The sequence below is a fragment of the Dromaius novaehollandiae genome, chromosome 3 (genome assembly GCF_036370855.1).
Source record: "Dromaius novaehollandiae isolate bDroNov1 chromosome 3, bDroNov1.hap1, whole genome shotgun sequence".
NCBI lineage: Eukaryota > Metazoa > Chordata > Aves > Casuariiformes > Dromaiidae > Dromaius > Dromaius novaehollandiae.
The window spans coordinates 118,365,122-118,385,663 of NC_088100.1; the positions used below are offsets into that span (position 1 = coordinate 118,365,122).

General features: G+C 36.1%; 1 protein-coding gene across 4 annotated transcripts in view; it reads left to right on the plus strand.

The window, feature by feature from the left end:
- The window catches only part of CDC42BPA (CDC42 binding protein kinase alpha), a 193,058-nt gene that overhangs the window by 57,355 nt on the left and 115,161 nt on the right, over nt 1-20,542 (plus strand). For 3 of the 4 annotated variants that reach the window (XM_064509927.1, XM_064509929.1, XM_026094724.2), the window contains 4 exons: nt 3,957-4,048; nt 10,510-10,593; nt 15,564-15,659; nt 17,939-18,087. In XM_064509927.1, the coding sequence (XP_064365997.1) occupies nt 3,957-4,048; nt 10,510-10,593; nt 15,564-15,659; nt 17,939-18,087 (421 nt within the window). Of the gene's footprint in view, nt 1-3,956; nt 4,049-5,688; nt 5,754-10,509; nt 10,594-15,563; nt 15,660-17,938; nt 18,088-20,542 lie in introns of those variants that run through there. The other variant, XM_064509928.1, reaches the window with a different exon arrangement.

Genomic DNA, 20,542 nt, shown 5'->3' on the forward strand with positions numbered 1-20,542 from the left:
AGCCATTTAGATCACATTCTGAAGGCAATACTTTTTTTTTTTTTTTCTTGGACTGTATCTTTCTTTATAAAACTGTTTGGTTATACATTGACATGTCCATTGCTTGAGATGATAAAGAAATTATAGAGAAGGGTTTACAAATTTTTCCACTAATACTGATACTACAAATCATTAGAACTAATCCAAACCTATTTTTGTCTGCTATATTTTACTGAAGTAGTTTTAATGATGTTTATTTTTCCAGTGTCCCTATGGGAACCCTGGAAGATTCCAAAATGTAATAATTAAAGAATGACAGGCCTTTCCTTACAATACAAAATGAGCAAGAGTTTTGTGGTTTAAACAGCTATGCTGTTGCTTGTTAACAAGATATTTTGCCTTGTACTCCAGCCAGGCCTGTAATGGTCAAAAAATGTTGTAGTTGAGAACTACACGTTTGTTTTCAATCAGTTGCTTTATAAGTTAGAAGACTTTAATAGCTTGTTTTAATTTGTTCAAACTGTATTCATCAGTGGTATTAATAGTTGTATTAAATCACTTGGTACCAGTACAGCTTACGCTTTCCCAGTAAGGCAGTACATTTCGCTGTCACTCACTTTGTCTATTGCAAGATTTTTCTTTTAAGATATGAAAGAGTAATTGAAAGCTTGGGGAGCTCTGTGAACCTGATAAAAGTATTCCTGTTTGATCACACTTTTAAAAAATCTATCTGTGCTTTTATTTTATAAATAAATACTTTGAATAAATTGATTATATATTTAAAGTATTGCTAAAATAAATGAAAGTCTCGCCATCTTATGGCTGCAGCTTTACTATTTGGACCTAAAAACTGAATTTTTCAAGCACAAGCTGATCTTTCTAGAGTTATAAAAAGGTAAGTCCTGGTAGAGAATTAATTCCTCACATCTTAGGAACTTTAGGAAATTTGGCTTAGTTCAGCCTTTGCAAGTTGTGTGTCAGGAAAAGCTTGCAAAGCCTGTGCCTTTGGCATCACAGTGCCAGGAACGTAATAGGAAGGAAAAATAGGACTGATACGAAAATTAAAAAAAAAAAAAATTACCATCACTTTGCAATAGCTTGTACAGTCAAACTGAGAATCAAGAAGCAGCGTATTTCCAGATTACTTACCCAGCTATGTAGAGGGTTTATTTCCAGGTAGTTCAGCCTACCACTCCTCCCATGACCAGCCAGGTGAAACCCACCACTTCTGCTCGGGGGCTTCATCTTTCAGTTAGCTGCATGCACTCTGGCAAGGTATTGCTCTGTTTTTCCCCAGGTTTTGATTTCAGCTTGTATGTGAATACAAGCAGTGCTATCTGGAGGGGGTTTTGTTGTTTGTAACGTGGTCTCAGTCTCTTATGTGCAAGAATGCGAAGTTAGTAAGTCAACTTCAGAAATACCCATTTATTGCAGTGAAGCTATTTGTGAGAGTAAGGAGGGAAGCACTAAGCCCTGCGTGCTAGCAGCAGGCAAGCAGAGTGCTGAGGAGCAGGATGTTATTATTTATGCACAGAATAACTTTAAAGAACTTTGGGGGGAGGGTCTGAAATACAATAAATATTTAGTATTTTTGACTTGAGAAGGTATCATTCCAGTCTGGAAGGAAAACTAAGCTTGTGATGTTACATACATAGTTGCATATATTCTCCATATTATTTGTTAAAATCAGAACCAGGTTTAATTCTTTCCCCCCAAATCTTGGAAATTAGAACTTGAAGTGAAGTGCTTGAATTTCTTAAAGGTTGCTGATGTTGTTCTTATAATGGAGCAGAAAAAACTTAATTTTGAAACCTGTTCCCCACTTTATTTTATTTATTATTTATGAGTGCTTCTGTTAATACTGTTGGATGTCCCTGTAATTGATTAATGCAACAAAACCAATTTCTTGGGAAATATAAATCCTACTTATGGGACAATATCTGGAGTAACTATGAAAGTAGTTGGTTTATTGTTTAACACTACCATGAATTTGATTACATTTGGGTCTGCTTTTCCTCTGAAGGGATTCTAGCAGGCTAGTCTGTCTAGGTATTTGAGTACGTTTAGTTTATTTTCTTTTTGCACAACTGCACTACTTTTTGAGGAAGATCAATATTGTTTAATTTGGGGAAATTTTAGTCTTCATTTTACAACTGTTTCATTTAGCAGATACTTAGCTACTGTGTTTCTTTGATTCATTCAGGATTGTAGAAATATATACCTTCCCAGAATTTGATCCATTATACCTTTGACATGAATGGAGTTGTGCTATATTGCTTAAAAGGAGAAAGATACGACCTTGTGTTTTTCCTGTGTTAATTTTTAGGTGTGACTTGTAATGTCAATTTATGAATTAAATAATCTGTAAATATTTGGGGCAAAGAAGCTTTGTGGTTTTGTTAGGTTTTAAAAATTTACTGATTTTGGTAATTGGTATATTGACTCAGTTTATAAAGTTGCTTTCCTGACTAGTAAGCAGCAGATCTATGGAGAAAGATAGTGCTTTGAAGGGGTGTGCGTGTTAATATCAAAATTCTGAATTGAATGATGAGTTATATATGCAAATATTAGGTTTTAGATGGATTAATTCATAACATTGATGTAATTGAAATGCATTTCTTTTTCTTTTTTTTCCCCTTTTCTTTTTTTTCCCCCTTTAGAAAGCCAAAATATGGAATTCTAGGAGAATCCAAGTTGGATTTCTTGCACGTGTCTAGGTGTACTTTGGTCGTTCTGTAGTGTCATTTGCTTTTGGAGCTGTTGAAAACCAATTCCTGTTTTTTTTAATTTTGATTGAAGTATGCAGTGGTGAATGCCCTGTCTGTTAGAAGAATGCTATCCCCATTTGATTGATATGAAACTGTAGGGCAAGTATCTGGTGTGACTTGTTTAGGATCATTCAGAAAGACTGCCCTGGAGGCAGAAGTTGAATGTGTGTCTTCTGAGATCCGTTCCAGTCTTTAATGTGCAGTTTTTATGAACCATTTTTGCTGAAGCTTCTATTCTGAGAATAGATTTTATTTGGGTAAAGTATTAGACACGACTAAAAACAATTATTTGCAGAAAGAACTCCTCTTCCCGCTTAATTTTTTTTAAGGGGCTTTTTTTGTTACTCCTAAAGGGTGTTGTGTGGTTTTGAAGGGGGAGGGTTGGGGGGGGGAGGGAAGAGTTCAGCACTAACTTAAACGTTTTGCGTGTGTGCACCGAGTGTGTAGTAGTGCAAGTGGATTGATTGGTTGTGGTGCTAGACGGGGCTGACAGAGGGAAAGAGCAGTTCTCCTGGTACCCAGTCATTGCGAGGAGTGCTGGGGTTACCTCACTGGAATGTGATACCTTGTTTTGCTTACTGTTTTCAAAGATAATGTAGAAGAGGGAAAAAGAGAGGAGGGAAATAATGGCTAACTTTATATCTGTTTGGTTTTCTTCACATACTGATGTCTGGTGAAGTACTGCTGTTAACCCTTGGCTTGCAGAAGTGACAGCTATTAAGTGTCCTCTATCTTGGAGAAGTGGTCTGCAGAAATATTACATGATATGTAGCCTTGGGCAGTATTACTGTTCCAGTAATCTTTCATCAGCATTTTAATTTTCCATAGAATACAATATTGATTTGCTGTCTGGCAAAGAAATTAATATAGCATAGTTTTTTTCCAGAGTGAATGCTTCATTATGTTATACTTTGCTTTTGCCATCAGAGATAACAACATATAACACAGATTTAAAAGTCTATAGAAAAATATAGACAGCCTCTCAGCCCCCCCCCCCCTTTTTTTTTTTTTTAACAGCTTACTCCATAAACTTTCTTTCACAGCATACTTAAAGTTTTGGCTTAGTTCTTATTGTTCATTATTTCCTGCTTTAAACTTCTGAATATTACATTAGGGAATATAGATATAAAAGCAAAATAGTCTAGTTTTCAGGGCTATTGTTACCTAGGATTTTTTATTTTTAGTGATTGATATTTTCCTTTGTTTCAGCCAAACCTTTTACATCTAAAGTGAAACAGATGCGGCTACATAAAGAAGATTTTGAAATTCTGAAGGTGATCGGCCGAGGAGCCTTTGGGGAGGTATGTATGGGAAGGAGGGTTTGAATGCGCCCTTGGAATCCAACCATGCTAAGAGCAATATACCAGTGTCTAAGTTCTACTTTATTTAGGCATAAATGACATTGTAGGCCAACCTAACCTTTGATCTAAGTACACTTTGATTTGTACACTCATTAATGGTTCTTTTTTAAGTCTGAAGTTTTCACGGAAGGCAAGTTTACGCAGATTAAAAGACAATGTTTCTTTCAGTTGTCTGACGATAAAACTTTTGCTTGAGTAATTTTTTACAGTTGGTAGGTGGAGACCACTGAGTACTGCTGATACAAAGATCCAGTCATTTCTAATGGTCCCAATAACTGAATAGTCCGAGAGCAGTTTTCAAGAACTTAAGTGGTCACATGTTGATATCGATGTTCCAGAAACATGGAAATCTCCTTATTCCTGTCCTTTTGTTTCCAGTTCTTAATGAACACTTGAATATTTTTTCTTCCTTTAAAGTATTTACCAATGTTAGTTTTTGCTTCAGTTGCCACTTAGTGCTGTTGAACTATAGCAATAAAATTTTCTGCTGCTTCTGATTAAACCATCTCTTACTTTGTCATTAAGCAAGGCAGTCGATCACTGGGTTTTACAGATACCAGGGATATCAGATTATACAGGCTAAGGAAACTAGAATGGATAAACCTTTGCTTTCTGCCCTTTCTTCTTAAGATCTGTTTGATGCATGTGCTATGATCTTTCTGCAGGACAATACATATATAGAAAGAGCAACCTAATACATGATTGCCTTGAATTTTTGGTGAACAAATGTACTGGAAATGAAGACAGTGTATTAGGCATCTTCAGAAAGTATTCCTTGCTACTTGGAGGAAAAAAAAATGCAACAACAACAACAAAAAACCCCATGAGCTGAAATCTGGAGTATAAGAAAGAGACTGAGCAATGTTTTTGTTGCTCCTGGAACTGGAAACATTTTTCAAATTGTAATGTTCTCCTTTGGTGCGGTAGCATTTCTGGAGGCTTACATGCCATATGACAGAAGAGTTGGTTTCAAGTTCACTTACATATTTGTTTCATGTGGTAAAGTTAGGCTTTACTAGTCTATGGTTACAGAAGAGCAAATTTCTATAGATAGTACTGAAGGAACTGGAATTTTTACTGTAATATATGTTGCTACATATTCGTATGATGCCCCTATGTAAGTGATATTGAGCAGATGTAAAAATGACTTTAAAAGGGTAGTATTTATTTAGCTAATTTATTGTTTTCACTTGTTTTACTCTACCTGGACTGATACTCCTTTACAAGACTGTCCTGAGAACTCGCAACTAATCAATTCTTAATCTTGATCTCTGCCACAAGGAGAATGTCGCATTGACCTTTATGAGCAAAATAGTTCTGCATAAAACAGTGCCTTTTTCAGTGCTGCAGTAGTAATTGCAGCTCAGTTCATGTAGAAATTGTATAAGATTTAAGAAAAATCACAGCTGCAGGTACTGTTTTCTCAGAAAATCATATGCAAGACCTGCATTGTACTGCATTTTTAAGAGAAGTCATTTTTGTCTGCTGAATCAACATCAAACTCTACAGCAGCTAAACCACAAAACCTGTACTGCTTTCTCAGGAAGCTTCTTTGTGGTGACTCTTAACATGAGTAGTGAGAGTGTAACTTTCCGCATCCTCTTCTGAGGACAGTCTGCACAAGAAGGAAGTTCTCCTCTTCTAGGTATAGTGTTTGTCTTTTTAATTTTTTATCCTAGAAAAATAGCATCACTCCACTCAATTGTCAAAATCTTCAGTAAAGGGAAAGCTGAAGCGCTCTCAATGATGCTGTTAATTTTTGTATCTTCTTAAAGTGGGACTTTAAAATATGTGCAGGGATATATATGTTAAATCTGCTTATTAGTTAGGTTTAAAGTTCTCCCTAGACTTTTGTCTAAAAAAACCTCAAAATTGTGTATGCAGTTACTAATTTTCCCTTAAACTAGCTAGTAAATAGCAGAGCAAGGTTTAAAAAAGGACTGCCAAATTTTGCTGCAGCTTAAAACACGAGAAGCTACATTAACAATAAATTGCAAAATACTTGAATGATTCAATAGACTGTAGTAATTTACTGAGGCAGATCAAGAAGTTTGGAAGAATGTATTTTCTTTCCAGCAAAGTATAAATGAAACCAAGGTTGCTCTAGGTTTCTGGGAGGAGTAGTTTTGTGTCCTGAATCAACTTAATTCTGAAATTCTATAGACCTCAAAGTCTGTGCAAGTTTTCATTGGCACAGTCTCAGACTTGCTCTTATATTCATTCTGTGCTGTTCAATTTCTTTAATTTACACAGTCAAGAAATACTTCTCTTCGTGTTTTGACAAGGTTGATGGACACAAAAAGCAGTTTAAACCAATTATTGCTTGTAAGCAATTGTTTATAACCAATTATTGCTTACAATAATGCGTGAACTGTAACAGTTCATAGTTCTTGGTTTTATTTTTTCCCTTAGAGTCCTTACCCTGCTTGAGGTAACTCTGAGCATGCTTGCTTTTTGTCAAATTAATGATGTGCCCCTCCCCTCTCCTTGAGTACATTTACTTACTTATTCAAGATTTTGTGAATAAGACTGCTGCCTTCAGAAAACCCAGATATTTTCTTGGGGGGAGGAGGAGGATTATCCAGGTAAAATTCATGATGTGGGCATCAAGTGTTTCATTGTGCTGGCTTCAGGCCTCATGGCATGAAAAACTTAACACACACCTCCGAAAACAAAAAGACTTTAAACTTTGGAGTTAAAGGGTGCTATTAAGAGAAGGGAAGGGCCACCGTTGAATCCAATAGGTGACAGCTCTTGTCAGTGTCTCTCAGCAGTATGAAAGTGCAGCAGATTTAAGGTTTAAATAATACTGAAATTTTCAGTTCACTCTGCTGTCTAAAAACATACGAAGTTCAGTGCTTGAACTGTCTCCCTTATGCAAGCAAATATTACATCATTATGTTGTTGATATTTCTAAGAGGACGACTTTTTTTTCAGCCCTGAGAAGTAGTTAGTCATTCCTAATTTTGGCATCCAATTGGGAACAGACATGTTTCCACCTCTTCCTCTCCCCACCTCAACCCAGGCGGAGTTCGTCATGTCGACTGGGACTCTGTAAGAGAAGTCAGGAGTGTTGTGCTCAGATTCCATTATTTTTTCAATAGAAATTAGACAGCTAATTCCCTGTATGTGCCTTTGAAACATAGTCCTTATTTCTAGAGGGCTGGCTAATCTCGGTGAGTAAGAGAACCCTGGCTCTCCCACGTCCCTTTTTCCTCAGCTTCTGTCTTAGCTTTTTGTGTTTAAAGGGTGTTGCTCTTTAAGCAAAGGAAATGTGCAGACGTATAGCATAGAGACAAGCCAAGTTTGGGGCAGAAGGTGTTTGACAGTGTGCCAGGCTGTACTGCTGTTTGTGGGAAATATGGAAAACTGTTGGAAGAACAAAAAAGAATAAAATCCAACTAAAACCAAGATGTTTATATCAGCACATACCAATCATTTTTGTAGGGCTATTCACAGGGAAATATAAATTAAAAAAAAACTTTAAACGTCCAATTTTAATAAATTCCAGTAACAAGACGTTTTAGGATAACTAGACAGGAATGATTACCCTTTCTTCCATCTTAACAGCTTCCTTCAGGAGGGGAGAAGATCAAAACAGCACTTAGAGTATTTGTGCCTTTGTATATGTAGTACTCTATGTATGTATGTGTATAAACACTGCCTGGGTCTGTAATCAAGTTTCAGAATTTTTGTTATAATTGGGAACTACATGAGACTGTTCGTTGCTGAAGTGTCAGCTTTTTGTTCCCTAGTCAAATTCTAGGGTAAGCATTTTAGAATTTACTTTCATAAGGCATTGTGAGACTCACAAAAAGATGCTGCGATTGCAGAAAAATGATGATGCCTTTTTGATCTATCTCTTTCTTCGTGATGGTTATTGATAAGGAATAACATTAATGGCTTTCCCGGACCGAAAGACTGCTTCTGACTGATTGTACGCACAGCCGGTAAACACGATTCTATTTTTGTTCTTTACTCACTCTGCAATACTGCTACAGATTCACATTCAGGCTTGTTATGAAGCCCTGCACTCCAGCTGTTAACCAAAGGCGATCCTGTAGCTCCTGCAGTTGTGTCCAAGTGAATGCCATATAGGAGATTGTGAATTTAGGCAGCTAGGCAATTAGTGTGTCTTTCAGCAACAGAAGATAATCCTTGCAAAATAATATGGCCTTTCATTTGTTCACTGTAGCATGCTTAATGAAGTCCTCAGGCTGGAAGGGAAATGCATATCTTCTGCTCGTGCCTTTGGCTGCCCACTCTACAGCTGTTTCTGGTGGAGGTGGGGAACGACTCCCCCTGCCAGACAGGAGCTGTGTAGTCAACTCTAGGACCAACCTTTTAACTATTTCCCTATAATAATAGCACAACCCTTGAAGGTGTTCAAGGTGAAATTACATAGTGGTTTCACATCAAGACTGTATCATGCAGGTGGGTCCCTGTCATCTAAGATATGATACAATTTCAATGTTGTTAACTAGTTGCAATGTTAAGGCTTCTTCCTCCTGCTGTATCTTCTTAGGAGTGGATACAGATATGGGCTTATCAGAGTTTCAAGCTATTTTAGCTAGTAAAGTGACAAGAGACCAATGTTTCAAATCCACATTGTGGGTTATGTATTGCCGCAAAGGGCTGATCTCTTCCTCCTAAGGAAAACTGTAATGCTGAGTCCTAGAGTACCATGGTGAACACACACAGAGTAGATATTCTTTAGGAATTAAAATTAGATTATAGTCAGAAGTAACTAAGTTTGCGTGTGTGTCAAATCTGAATGTACCTTGAGGGATCCCAAGGCTGGACTTGAACCTAGATTTTTATTCATGAAGTCACCTTTAAAAATTTCAGTTCATTAACTAGTATAAACAGGTAGATCTAGTACCTTTGGGTCTCCCCTCCTCTTTTGTTTTTTTCCCCCCACAAAAGGAGCAGTGTAAAGAGCAGGGCTGATGATATATTATTACACACGAGAGAAGTGACAGCTGCTCCATCGGATCTGTAGCTAAGTGACAGATACGCTTTTAAATATAGTTTAGTTATCTGAGTATTGTAAGAGTTCAGCATGCACTTTTGCCATATTCATGAAGCTGCTGCAGCTGATGACACATTTGAAGATGGTTTAGAGAGGCTCATGTGACATTTTCTTCAAACTGTCTAATGTTGTATTTTCTTTTCTGTTATTCCTGTCTTCACACATAGCTAGTTCACTGACTATGAAGGAGGTGGAAGGAATGTAGGATTCAACCTTAGTATTTTTTTTTGTCGTTAGCCCGCAGGATAAAGATGATGATAATCTGAGTGACAGTATGTTGGTTCATAACCAGATGCAGACACAAATAAACTTTTATCTCCTGAAGTCCTTGCAAGGAAGCAGGTGGAATGGGAGAGTCGGAGAATAAGTTGTTAAAATGTGTGAATTGATGAATTTTTCTATAACTGGGATGGTAATATTGTGATCCAGCCTAGTTCTGATCAGCAGCTATGACTAATAGTCTGTGGCAGATTCACTGCCGTTTTGGTTAAGATATTTCTCAGTTTCCTGGGTATGGAAAGCTAACTGTACCTCTAGTAAATATTTTGGGAAAACAAGTTTGTGTAAACTTCTTTCAGCTTGTCCTCTCTCTTTCCTAAAAATACTTCATCTTAGCTTTTATTATAGCTAATCTAAACTGCAGTATTTTCAGAAAAGGACTCAGTGTGTTTGCTTTGTTAGCACAGGTCTATGAAATAATGTATTATCTAATGCTTAAAAAATGTGGGGTGGGTTTTTAAGTCTTACTTTTCTAGGAAACTTCAATTTAATTATTTTCCTGCCACTGACAACAGTCATTGTAAAGAGCTTATTGAACTTAAAGAGGAAAAATGTGAAACAATACTTTATGTGTTTGAAGAAAGTCTAGTGCATTATTAGAAATGTATGGAAGTTGTTTTGTGGCAAGCCCACTGTCATAATATGTATCTAAAAGCTAAAATTTTAATGTTTCTTAGTTTCAGAAACTGACCACTACATTGCTGTCTTTTCTTTGATGGTTCACTAATTTAAGTTACTGTCTAGGACTGAGAGGGTGAGTCCAAGAACATGGAACAAAAAGCCAGTGGTAGTTTCATGACAGTATGATAGAGCAAGAAGTGTGATAATGAGAAGTACCATTGTTCATATACGGTCGCCTAGAAAGGGTGATACACAATAAAAGCTTAAAATAGACTTGGAACTTTCACAGAATAAATGTTCTGTACTGTTGTGATGTTATTCTTTCTGGATAGTGATGATATGATACCATGTTTGGATAGTAAAGTCCAGAATGATGAAAAAAATTAAAGGAAAAATACAGATTTTCATAAATAGAAAAACAGTGCATTTTCACGTTTTGGCTTATTTGACTTTCATTTATTTTTTCCAGGTTGCAGTAGTAAAATTGAAAAATGCAGATAAGGTTTTTGCAATGAAGATACTTAATAAATGGGAGATGCTGAAGAGAGCTGAAGTAAGATCACAGAAATGTTTTTTATAATTACGCGGCCTCTTATTATGCTGTGTCGTTACTTTTTCCAAGAGAAGATTCTGTGTGTATGTAGGGATTGAGGAGGTACTTCACTACTTACTGTCAGTATGAAGCTTAATTTTAAAATAAGTTTAAAGCAGGTTTTAGGAAGGGTTAAAATGGCATGGAATCTCTATTTAGGTGGGGTGGAGGCTTGTAGAAATTATGGTATTTCTATAATTGCCCAAGAATTTCCCACTATACAAGTGATCTTTTAATGTATTTATTCTATTTAGGAATGTAGTCTTTATCATCTAATCTTTGGTATTTGGAAATTAATGAGGTCTAACTCACCAAGTCTGTTAGTTTATCAGTAGTTAGAAATTAGTCAGGATCTGATTTTTTAGATTGAAAAATGAGGAAGATAAAAATAGATTATAGGAAAAATGGGTTTCCTATTAATAGTTAACTGTGTTGTATAGGTTTCAAATTGCCTTGAGACAATGTGTCAAAAAAAGTCCATTTGCAAAACTTTGTGTTGAAAAGTTCCTCATTAAGACCTGAGTACGCTCTGTGTTTGAGAAAGGTGGAACAGTTCTGTCACCAGCACCACCCTGACTTGGGTTCCTACTTTCATTGTACGACTCAGCCCTTCCTAGGATCCTCAGTACATTTCCCTGGATACCTTTGGAAAGAAACTTCCTCTAAACTGCACTCTACACCTGAAGACTTGTGTGTTTGTTTTAAATGGAACATGTATCTGACTCTTTAAATTGCTTCAAAATTCTTCTTTTATGTGTACTAAAAATGAACTGCCTAAAAATAGACTTACAAAAATAAAATTCAGTGCTTTACACATGAAGTGCAAACACTGCCTAGGTGTCTCTTCTGACTTGTCTGGTCAAATTATCCCTAACTTCAGCTTTCATTTGAGGCCCCTACTTTGCTACTCTCAGGCTGCCTTTCTGTTCAGTTGCTTCCAAGTTTATTTTGATGTCCGCATTTATGTTTTAATTTTTTCTTGTTAGGAAATGAGATCAATGGGTAACTTAAAAAAAAAAAAGAAAAAAGAAAAAAAGAAAAAGAAAAGAAAAAAGTACCCAGACAAATTGAAGCCAATTTCTGATGTAAGCACATCCTGTCTCCTTAATGAAAATTTTATCATATTAAAAAGTATAAATGGCATGCACATTGTGTACACAATGTGTTTCCTCTTTATCCAGAAATTATTCAGGTACTGAAAAATCTGGTGTTAATCTCAATACAAAGAGGTATTTCTTTCCACGATGGATGTCATTTCTGTAAGTTATATTATTTCAGTTAAAAAGAAAGGACCAGAAATAAAGTTCCACTCTATTTTTAAATGTTCCCTTTTAAAATCAGTTTAAAAGCTATTTCTTTCCATTAAAATAAAGTTATAAATAGGTTTGAAAGATTTTCACTATGCAAGGTATTAAAAATACTGCTCCCCTGGGTCCAGCTGAATTTCTGAAAGTCTGAACAGCCTAAAAAGAATTGCAGCTATGTTTTTCCATGTATTGGGTGACCCATGGGTATACAAAGGAAAGAGAACCATCTGGAGTGAAAATGCGTTACAAAGCATGACCTTCAATAACTATAACCTATCTTTCTTAAATGTCGATGAATGCACCTGACTTATTACTACTACTACAATGACATATTTTGGCACTGTTCACAGTTTGCTGCGCAAACACTGAAACATACAAAAAAACATATAGACTCCAAAAATACAAGATAAGTGTACAGGTAAATGTATGGTAAATTTGGTTGTTCGTGTATCCTTGTATCAACTATGCCAGAAGTGGGAATCATTTGGGAAAGCGGAGAGGGGTTATATAAATCTGAGATTTTCTAACTTTTGAGTAGTTGTATGCAAAAACTACGTTATACGGAGATTATATAGGCTGCACTGTCAATGTTTTCTTTTTTTTATTATAAAGAGCAGAAGTTTTCCAAATACTTGAAACTGTTGAAAATGCTGAGATGTGATGTAGAACTGGGGATGTTACTGATTCAAGGAGTTGCTGAAAGTGTGCTGCTGCTGCCTATTCACTCCCAGATGTGTTACCCTGAGTGTTGACAATCACTTACAGTCACATTTCTGCCACAAGAGTACCAGATGAGGCTCAGAAGAGACCAGAGCAAGTATTATGCAGCATGGAAGTAATCTGCGCTCCCAGAAGGTGCTAACTCTGAGCTGCGAGGACATGAGCCAATATTTGCCGAATGGCCTCTTGCTGATTACAGGCCACAATAACAGCAGAGATATACCAAAGCACTAAGCTGATCTAAGTGGGCCTTGCTGTGATCAGGGAGTTGAGACAGACGACCTCTGAAGATCTCTGCCAACAATTTAAGGAGACCCAACACTCACTAAGTCTCTCCTGCTATCCACTGTCCCCAAGGGAGATGAAATGTAATGCTGAGATAATGCATGAGCAACAAAAAAGGCTTTTGGTTCATCCTCCTCCCACCCCCACCCCATTTAAAATAGTTTTAGCCAGCCCAAATGTGATATATTCCCAAGAAAATAAGACTATGGAGATGTATGTTCAGCCCACAGAAGAGTAAAAGGAGTTTGCTGGGTATCTCTCTTCTCTGCCTCTGAGCCCGACATTTGGGGAGGTGCTTCCTTGTGCAGTGCGCTTGGAGTTAGGATGGAAAGCCTCAGCCTTGGGGCTCTGGGGGGAAGGAAGAGGGAACCCTGGAGGTAGAGCACAAATGTAATGCATGCTTTTAGGAACAGGTCCATTTACTAGTTCCATTAAACTGGGATCTCACTGCAGACACAGTTGCATTGATATAAACATGCAAGCCACATTTATGCTCATCTATTTTGCATCTACTCTGGAAGTTTGTTCTATATGGAAACAACTATAACATATAACACAGCACAAAAACATGGATATGAAAAACTTGCAAGTGAGCCATGTTACAGTAATCACAAGAACCACTGCTACCATCATTTTTTTTCCCATGAATTAATGCAAAGCCCATGAACAACTTGGTTAAACTGCTTGGTTCTCATTGTCTCAACTGTGATCTACTGTGATAAAAGCTGTTGTTGTCAGCTCCAGGCTTATTGCCCAGAGGTGGATGTTTAGGGTGCTCAAGGAATGCTGTCTTTTGTGAAATCTTGACAAAAATCAATGGAATTATATAGAATCTCTGTAGTACTTAGTACTATAAGTTGCCTAATAACAAGTAGAGAAACTGTCATTTATCCTTGTGAAAACAAGAGTTCATAGTTTCTCTCTCCCAGATATCTGTCAAGAGTTTACAAACAAGAAAGGGGGAAAAAAAAATCAAATTGAAATACAGAACAACTTTTCTTTCATCTGAAAATCTTCCTTTCCTCATAGTCCATTTTTCATTTGGCTATCTTTGAAAGTCTTTGTTCATAGTATGCTTTATTCACTTACAAATTTCACTTAATCCTGATTTATCTCATGCATTGTGCTATAATTAAAATATACCATGTTTCTTCTTCCTCATCTGTATCATACTTACTCACTTTATTTCTCAAAACAAGACAGCATGGTTTATTTGTTTGCACGAGGGAGTTATTTTCTGCTTATTTTACTGCATTTATTCTTGTGCATAGCCCAGTCTAAAATGAAGTTTCACTTTTTATTCTTCATTCTCCAAATCTCACAGCCAACAATAACCATGTCAGATTTCTGGTATCGGCTGTTGTTTTTGGAAACGAAATTGGAAAAGTAATAAGAAACTGCTTGATTTTTTCCTTTAAAATTGAGATGTCTGCTAGGATGGAAGAGACAGACTATGGTTCAGATTGATTAAACATTGGTGTAGTAGAGGAGTGTGTTGGAAGAGATTATGGTCTGTGTTTAACTCTCCATCTGCCTTCTAGATAGAGCCCATTCAGTTACTATTTTAGACATTTTTTCCTGTAATCTTGGAGTTCCCGTTTTCCAAACAAAATTGCACGTGGGCTGTGCTAGCTGGCACCCCGTATTTTCTTACAATATTCGCTTCAAAACTCAGTCCCTTCAGGAAGAGATGTATTGGTCATCTTCCCCTGTCATTCACCAAAGCTGCTTCTCGTGACATAGCCTATTGACCTTTCAGGGCACATCTTCACCCAATTAACTGCCTCACTGCTTTTGAGATTAGTTCTCTTCTTCACATGTTTCTTCCTTTGTTTTATATAAACCCGTGTTCTCCTAATTCTCTTAGGTGTTCCTTAGCAGTTCTTGGTAGTTTTTGGTTTTTCGTCTTGGTAGTTTGGGGTTTTCCTCTGTTTCCCATGCTGTGAGGGCACCCGTTGCTTCTGTGTGGCTGTATTAGGGGTGAGGTCTTACCAACAGCCTTTTTCTAATAAATGAAAATGCAGTCTGTCCTCATTTTCCTCCACAAAAGTGTGGGGAAAACCCCAGCTGGTGTATGATTGCCAGCTTCTGGCTAGATGGAAGTTTTTAGCAGCTACTTTCAAATGAAAAGAAAAACTCTGCTTATATGAAGACAGCAGCATAAAACTAGATTAACAGCATGAGAGAAACCAGTAATACAAGAGTCCAGATTCTAGGCAACTCCTACTGCAGTTACAGTTATGTAAGGCCATTATTGATTGTTTTCTTCAATGTTATATTGCTGTTCTGTCATCACTGATACTTGATTTCAGTATGTGTATGTATAAGAAGGATTGGATTTTGATTAGGGATTTTTAGACAAAAGAAGCTGTATTTCCTCCCTTGCTTCACTTCAACAACATAGAGAACTACAACTCTCTACATTTAAAGAGGATAGAGTGTTCCGGTATACAGTTTTTCTCATGTTTTGGCATGTTTGGAGGGTGTGGTAAGTGGCTTTTTAACTGAGAGACAGTTTTCTTTCAAATATCATCCTAAAAAATAGATACCTAGCTTGTAAAATGTGTTTCTTCATATATTTTAGTTAAAGCCTATAATAATTATTTTTCTCCTCTTCAGACAGCCTGTTTTCGAGAAGAGAGAGATGTATTAGTGAACGGTGATAACCAGTGGATCACAACATTACATTATGCATTCCAAGATGAAAACTATTTAGTGAGTGTTGCTTTTTTGTATATGTTAATAGATTTTCAGATTGTTAGTTGTGGTTTGAGATGCAAATGAAGTCTATTTATTTGTTACCTTCACGTTTTGGACCATAAAGACCCAAACGCATCTGTATGTAAGATTCTGAAGGATAGAGGATGGTCAGACAATTTAAAATTTTGCTATGAGTATCTCAAGAATGCAGCTTTGTTTTCCGAATCAGTTTGCATTTATCGATTAAAAACCTTTTCAGTATTGGCCCATCTGCTTCCTTTTTCTTCATAATTTGGATATAAATTTGCCCCTTCAATGTAGTCAGATTCATAAAAATAAAAGTACACTTGTTTTCTGATATAAGCTTTTTATTTGACCTGAATTTCTGTGGTTAACATTGCTGATTGCTGATTCACATTTTGAAATAAAGAGTAACCCTATTTTTGAAACAACAGGGAGGAAAGGGGTCCCGGATTCGTTCTGATGGGTCTTTGACTGCTTTTTTTGAGAACTTAAAAGCACTAAGATGCCGGAGAGCAATAAAAGGTCCTTGCAGCATGGAAAAATGCTACTGAATCTTTATAAATAGAGCTGGAGGTTGTAACTGTAGATTAAAGTATCTGTTTAATATTTTATATCCTTTAGTTTTCAAATATTTTGCAAGACTTGCAAAAAGAAGCTAATACAAGAAGTAGTGCCAATTTTCTATGAAATCTTTCCCACTTAAGATATATTTTGATTGTGATATTGCAGCTGTGGTAATATTTATGCCTGAAAAGATAAACAACTACAAGTTGATAGATTTTGCTTATTTGGGTTTTATAACTCTATGCTTTTGATACAATGTCATTACTAAATTTTAATGTTTCCTTAGAAATCTAATATGAAGAGTCATAATAATGTTTTTTTATTCTGTCCAATAAAAGAAATGCTATACACAGTGCTCTTGCAGAATTGCAATGCCTTTTGCCGTTGTAATGCTTTCAGTTCTGCCAATATAGATACTTGGAGAGATTCATGGATCTCAGTTGAGTTTATAGATTCACAAATGCAGAGCCCTGTGTCTATAACAGTCTTAAAACCCCTTCTCTCCACTTTCATGCTTAATTAATCTGGACAATAAATAACACTCTTCTTATGTAATTGTGCTCTTACTCTTAACAGTAGTACAAGGAAAATGTTACATATTTAGCTGCAGCCTGCTAGAATTAGTTTTAATCCAGCTAGTTTCTTTATATTCATTAAGCACAAAACAGCTTCTGTTCTTTAACTTTGATAGTCTTCTAATATGAGCTAGTTTTGCAGATTGCTGGGAAAACCATCACTAAAGTAGTTTTTCATCATTCTAGTATGCTTCAGTATGTTACTACTGTAACTGTATGTGTTTTATTAAAGTTAAATATAATATAAGTGACCTTTATAGAATTCATGTAGATTTATGATTAAATGCCCATGTGTTTAAGTTATATTAATTACTAGAATTTAATATCCTTAAATCTTTGCTTTTTCTTCCTTTTGGAAGCATAATGACTTTGTGCAGTAGTAGGTTCTGGCCTCTTCAAAATCCTAGCATCCCAAGTCAGAAATCAGAAAGTATTTGTCTCCATGATTTTGATTACAGCAGTAACATCATCTACTGCGTGTTGGCAGGACCTATATTATGCACAATGTCAACAATATCTGAACTTATTCTATGAGCCAATGGAAGTCTGTCAGTCTTTCTCATAATCTATGAGTAGTCTAAAAAGTTTATTCTCCAAAATAATTTGTTTAATGGGAAGAGAAGACAGTAGCAAAAAGGGAAGGGGAAGACTGTCATATATGATACTTGAAAATTAGGGTCCTGGGCTAACATCTCAATTTAACACCATTGTTTTTGTTTTTACAAGTATGTACTTTAATCCTTTACTCCTTTGCATTCAGTTGAGGAACTCAGTTGTTCTTATGAGAGAATCCAGAGTATCTAAATACCATAAATAAGTTTGATTATGGGGCAGTCAATGGAGCTGATACTGTTTTATCATGAGGCTTAATATACTTGGCTATATGTAAATATAAAAAATATTCAAGTAGGTTAAATATTAGAATAAAGTTAAAACAGTTACTGTTTTCAGGACATCTAAGCATCTCAGTTTATGGAGAACTGCAGTTCTAAGAAATGTTAAGTTAGCTTTTGTAATGCCCATAATAATTTTTGCTGTAAATTATTTTGGTGCTTGAATTGTTTTTTAGTCTCTGATTCACTCAATAAATTGTTTTCTCTTTTTGCTGTCTTATCATTCCCTCCTCCATAGTACCTGGTTATGGATTACTATGTTGGAGGAGACCTGCTTACCTTGCTCAGCAAGTTTGAGGACAGACTGCCTGAAGATATGGCTCGTTTTTATTTGGCTGAAATGGTGATAGCTATTGATTCTGTTCATCAGTTGCATTATGTCCACAGGTAAGTAATTTGAGCACTGAAGTAAAGATGATTTTACAAAGTATGCATTCTTGCGGTCTTCATGAAATAAAATGCCTGTTGAAGTTATGGGGAATTACCTAATAGAATGCAAATAATTTCCATTAAAGAGTTGAAACTGTTAGCAAGTATTTGCCATAGTAAGCATGACAGAACGTACCTGCCAACACCTTGTGATTGTTGGGAACTGATCCTATGGTACAAGGTTAGCAACAAAGACATTAATGAGGTGATTTCATTAATATCCCAAAGCATGCAATGAAACTTGGACACGGGCACATTTTAATTAAAGCTAATGTTAATGATCCATAGTTAATAGAAGCAAAATTAGAAACCTGTTTGTGGAATATGACCATCTTTGGGCACGTTTACTGAAAGATCAGGTTCTGTTTCTTTATTAATTCTTTCAGTATATACAAATTTGAAAGCACACCTTTGCATAATCTACTCTGGATTTCTTTTTTCCCCCATTTTCTTTTGTATTTAATCAAATTATCTTTAAAAATGAAGTGCTGATATTTTTCTAAAGCAGTGGAAGTATTTAAATTACAGTACTTATCTTTACCTTGGCATGTAAGAAAATAATATATTCTATTCAAGTCTTTTGTGTCTAGCCTTTTTGGAGGCCATGATTTCCATACAAATAGCATCATCTTGTCTTTAATGCGTCATTCTCTGCTGGTTGCCTTGGTAGTTCTTGCATGTAGAGTCATTCCACCTTACAAGAGGAGGAATTTTGAAATGCACTCTGAGACGATTTACTTTGCTTTGACAGAAATCAGCAGGAAAACTCCCAATTGCTGAGCTGAAACATTAGGCTAGCAGAATTAGCTCTTTTGAGAAGTCCATTTATACTAGTCCTTAATCCTGTTCTGTACTAGCAGTTCCTTCTTTTACTGTTTGTGCTTGCCTGATTTGCTCCAGGAGTTCTTTGTCCAGAGAGTCTGTTGCAGTTAGCTTGGGTTTGTTACTGGATTTTGCTTTCTTTGCTTTGAGATTGTGGCCTTTCGGGAAAGAGCTGTTTAAGGTGTGGTGGTGTCAAGCTCCAGATTGATCTTTTGGAATATTTTAGAGTCTCTTGGTGTTGTTGAGGAACTATGTCTACTTGATAAAGAAGTCTTTTCCAGACGGTGGTAACATAAAGCCCCATTAGAGTATTTTCCTTACAGTTCTCCTGAATTTTGAGTATTTCAGCTATATTTCTCCAAGAAACTATTTGTTCTTCATATAAGACCTGATGTCAAAGGCTTCTGCATTCAGTTTAATTTGGGTATAGCTGTTAAAATTTGTTTGTAGGTGAACTGTTGAAATGCCATCTATTTCTGATACCAGTGGAAGAGTACTTCATATATTACATAGGCTGCTGTATTTTACCCTATAAATCTGCATATTTAGTAGTAACTCTTCTCAGAAAAACAAAAAAAATCATCTCCTCCTTTTCCTTCAAACAGATCAAAAGCTTTGTAATTCAGCACCGCTAGTGTGTAATGTGCAGCAGATGTGATATTTCTATTCTCAAATGGTTGATGTCCCCAAACTGAAATGAATGTCCGTGTAAAATTTTGTTCCAAATTAAGTAGCATTTTATTGCAGTTCCAAACAACATACTGATTATTATGCCTGCTTATCTACTACTCTGAACATTTAACCAAAAAAGCCCCTATGCATTCCCAGTCCTTTTGTTGTTTGATTTGCAGCTTTGCCAGTGAGATTTCTGTGTTTATAAATCAAATTTTTAATGCCACTTTGGCACTTGGCACTGGCAGTTGGCACTCTTTTTCATTAATACTGTTGTAATACAATATCTGTTTATAAGGGAATGTTTTGCAAAGATTAAAAATGTAAAGGGAACTTGAGTAAATGTTAAATGATCAGCCTTTGTAATGTGACCCATTCCACTGTTACTTTTATTGGGATGTTTTGCAACTGTAAAAGCAGAAGAAAAGAAAACACATCAGAGTCCCACTAATGTTCTTTTCCTGAAAGTTCAACTCTGGTGGCTACATCCTTTCTCGGAGCATGTTGCACATAGTGAAGGATATAGGAGAAGTGGAAAGAAAATACTTTTAAAAGACTGGATAGTATAACAGCTGCAGTAGTGTTACTTCAGATGAACAGCCAATATGCATCAGCATTTGAACTGAATTGTAGCTAGTGGACTAGAAATCATGCTTTAGGCGTCTTTCTTTCAAGGTATTTTTTTAATACCATAAGATAGCAGATTGTTTTGTTTCCTTCTAACGTCCCAGTTCTTTTAGGAAATGTTTTCACATTAACCACATATTGTGTTATACTTTGAGAATAATTTTCTTTTTTCCTAAATATTTTGTACCTTTTAAAATTGTGCTTCTGTTTTTTTTCCTAAGCCTGTCACTCCTCTTGCTCTTTTCTATTGTTGATCACTTTTTTGTGGTTTGTTTGGGAATGATAGTGACTG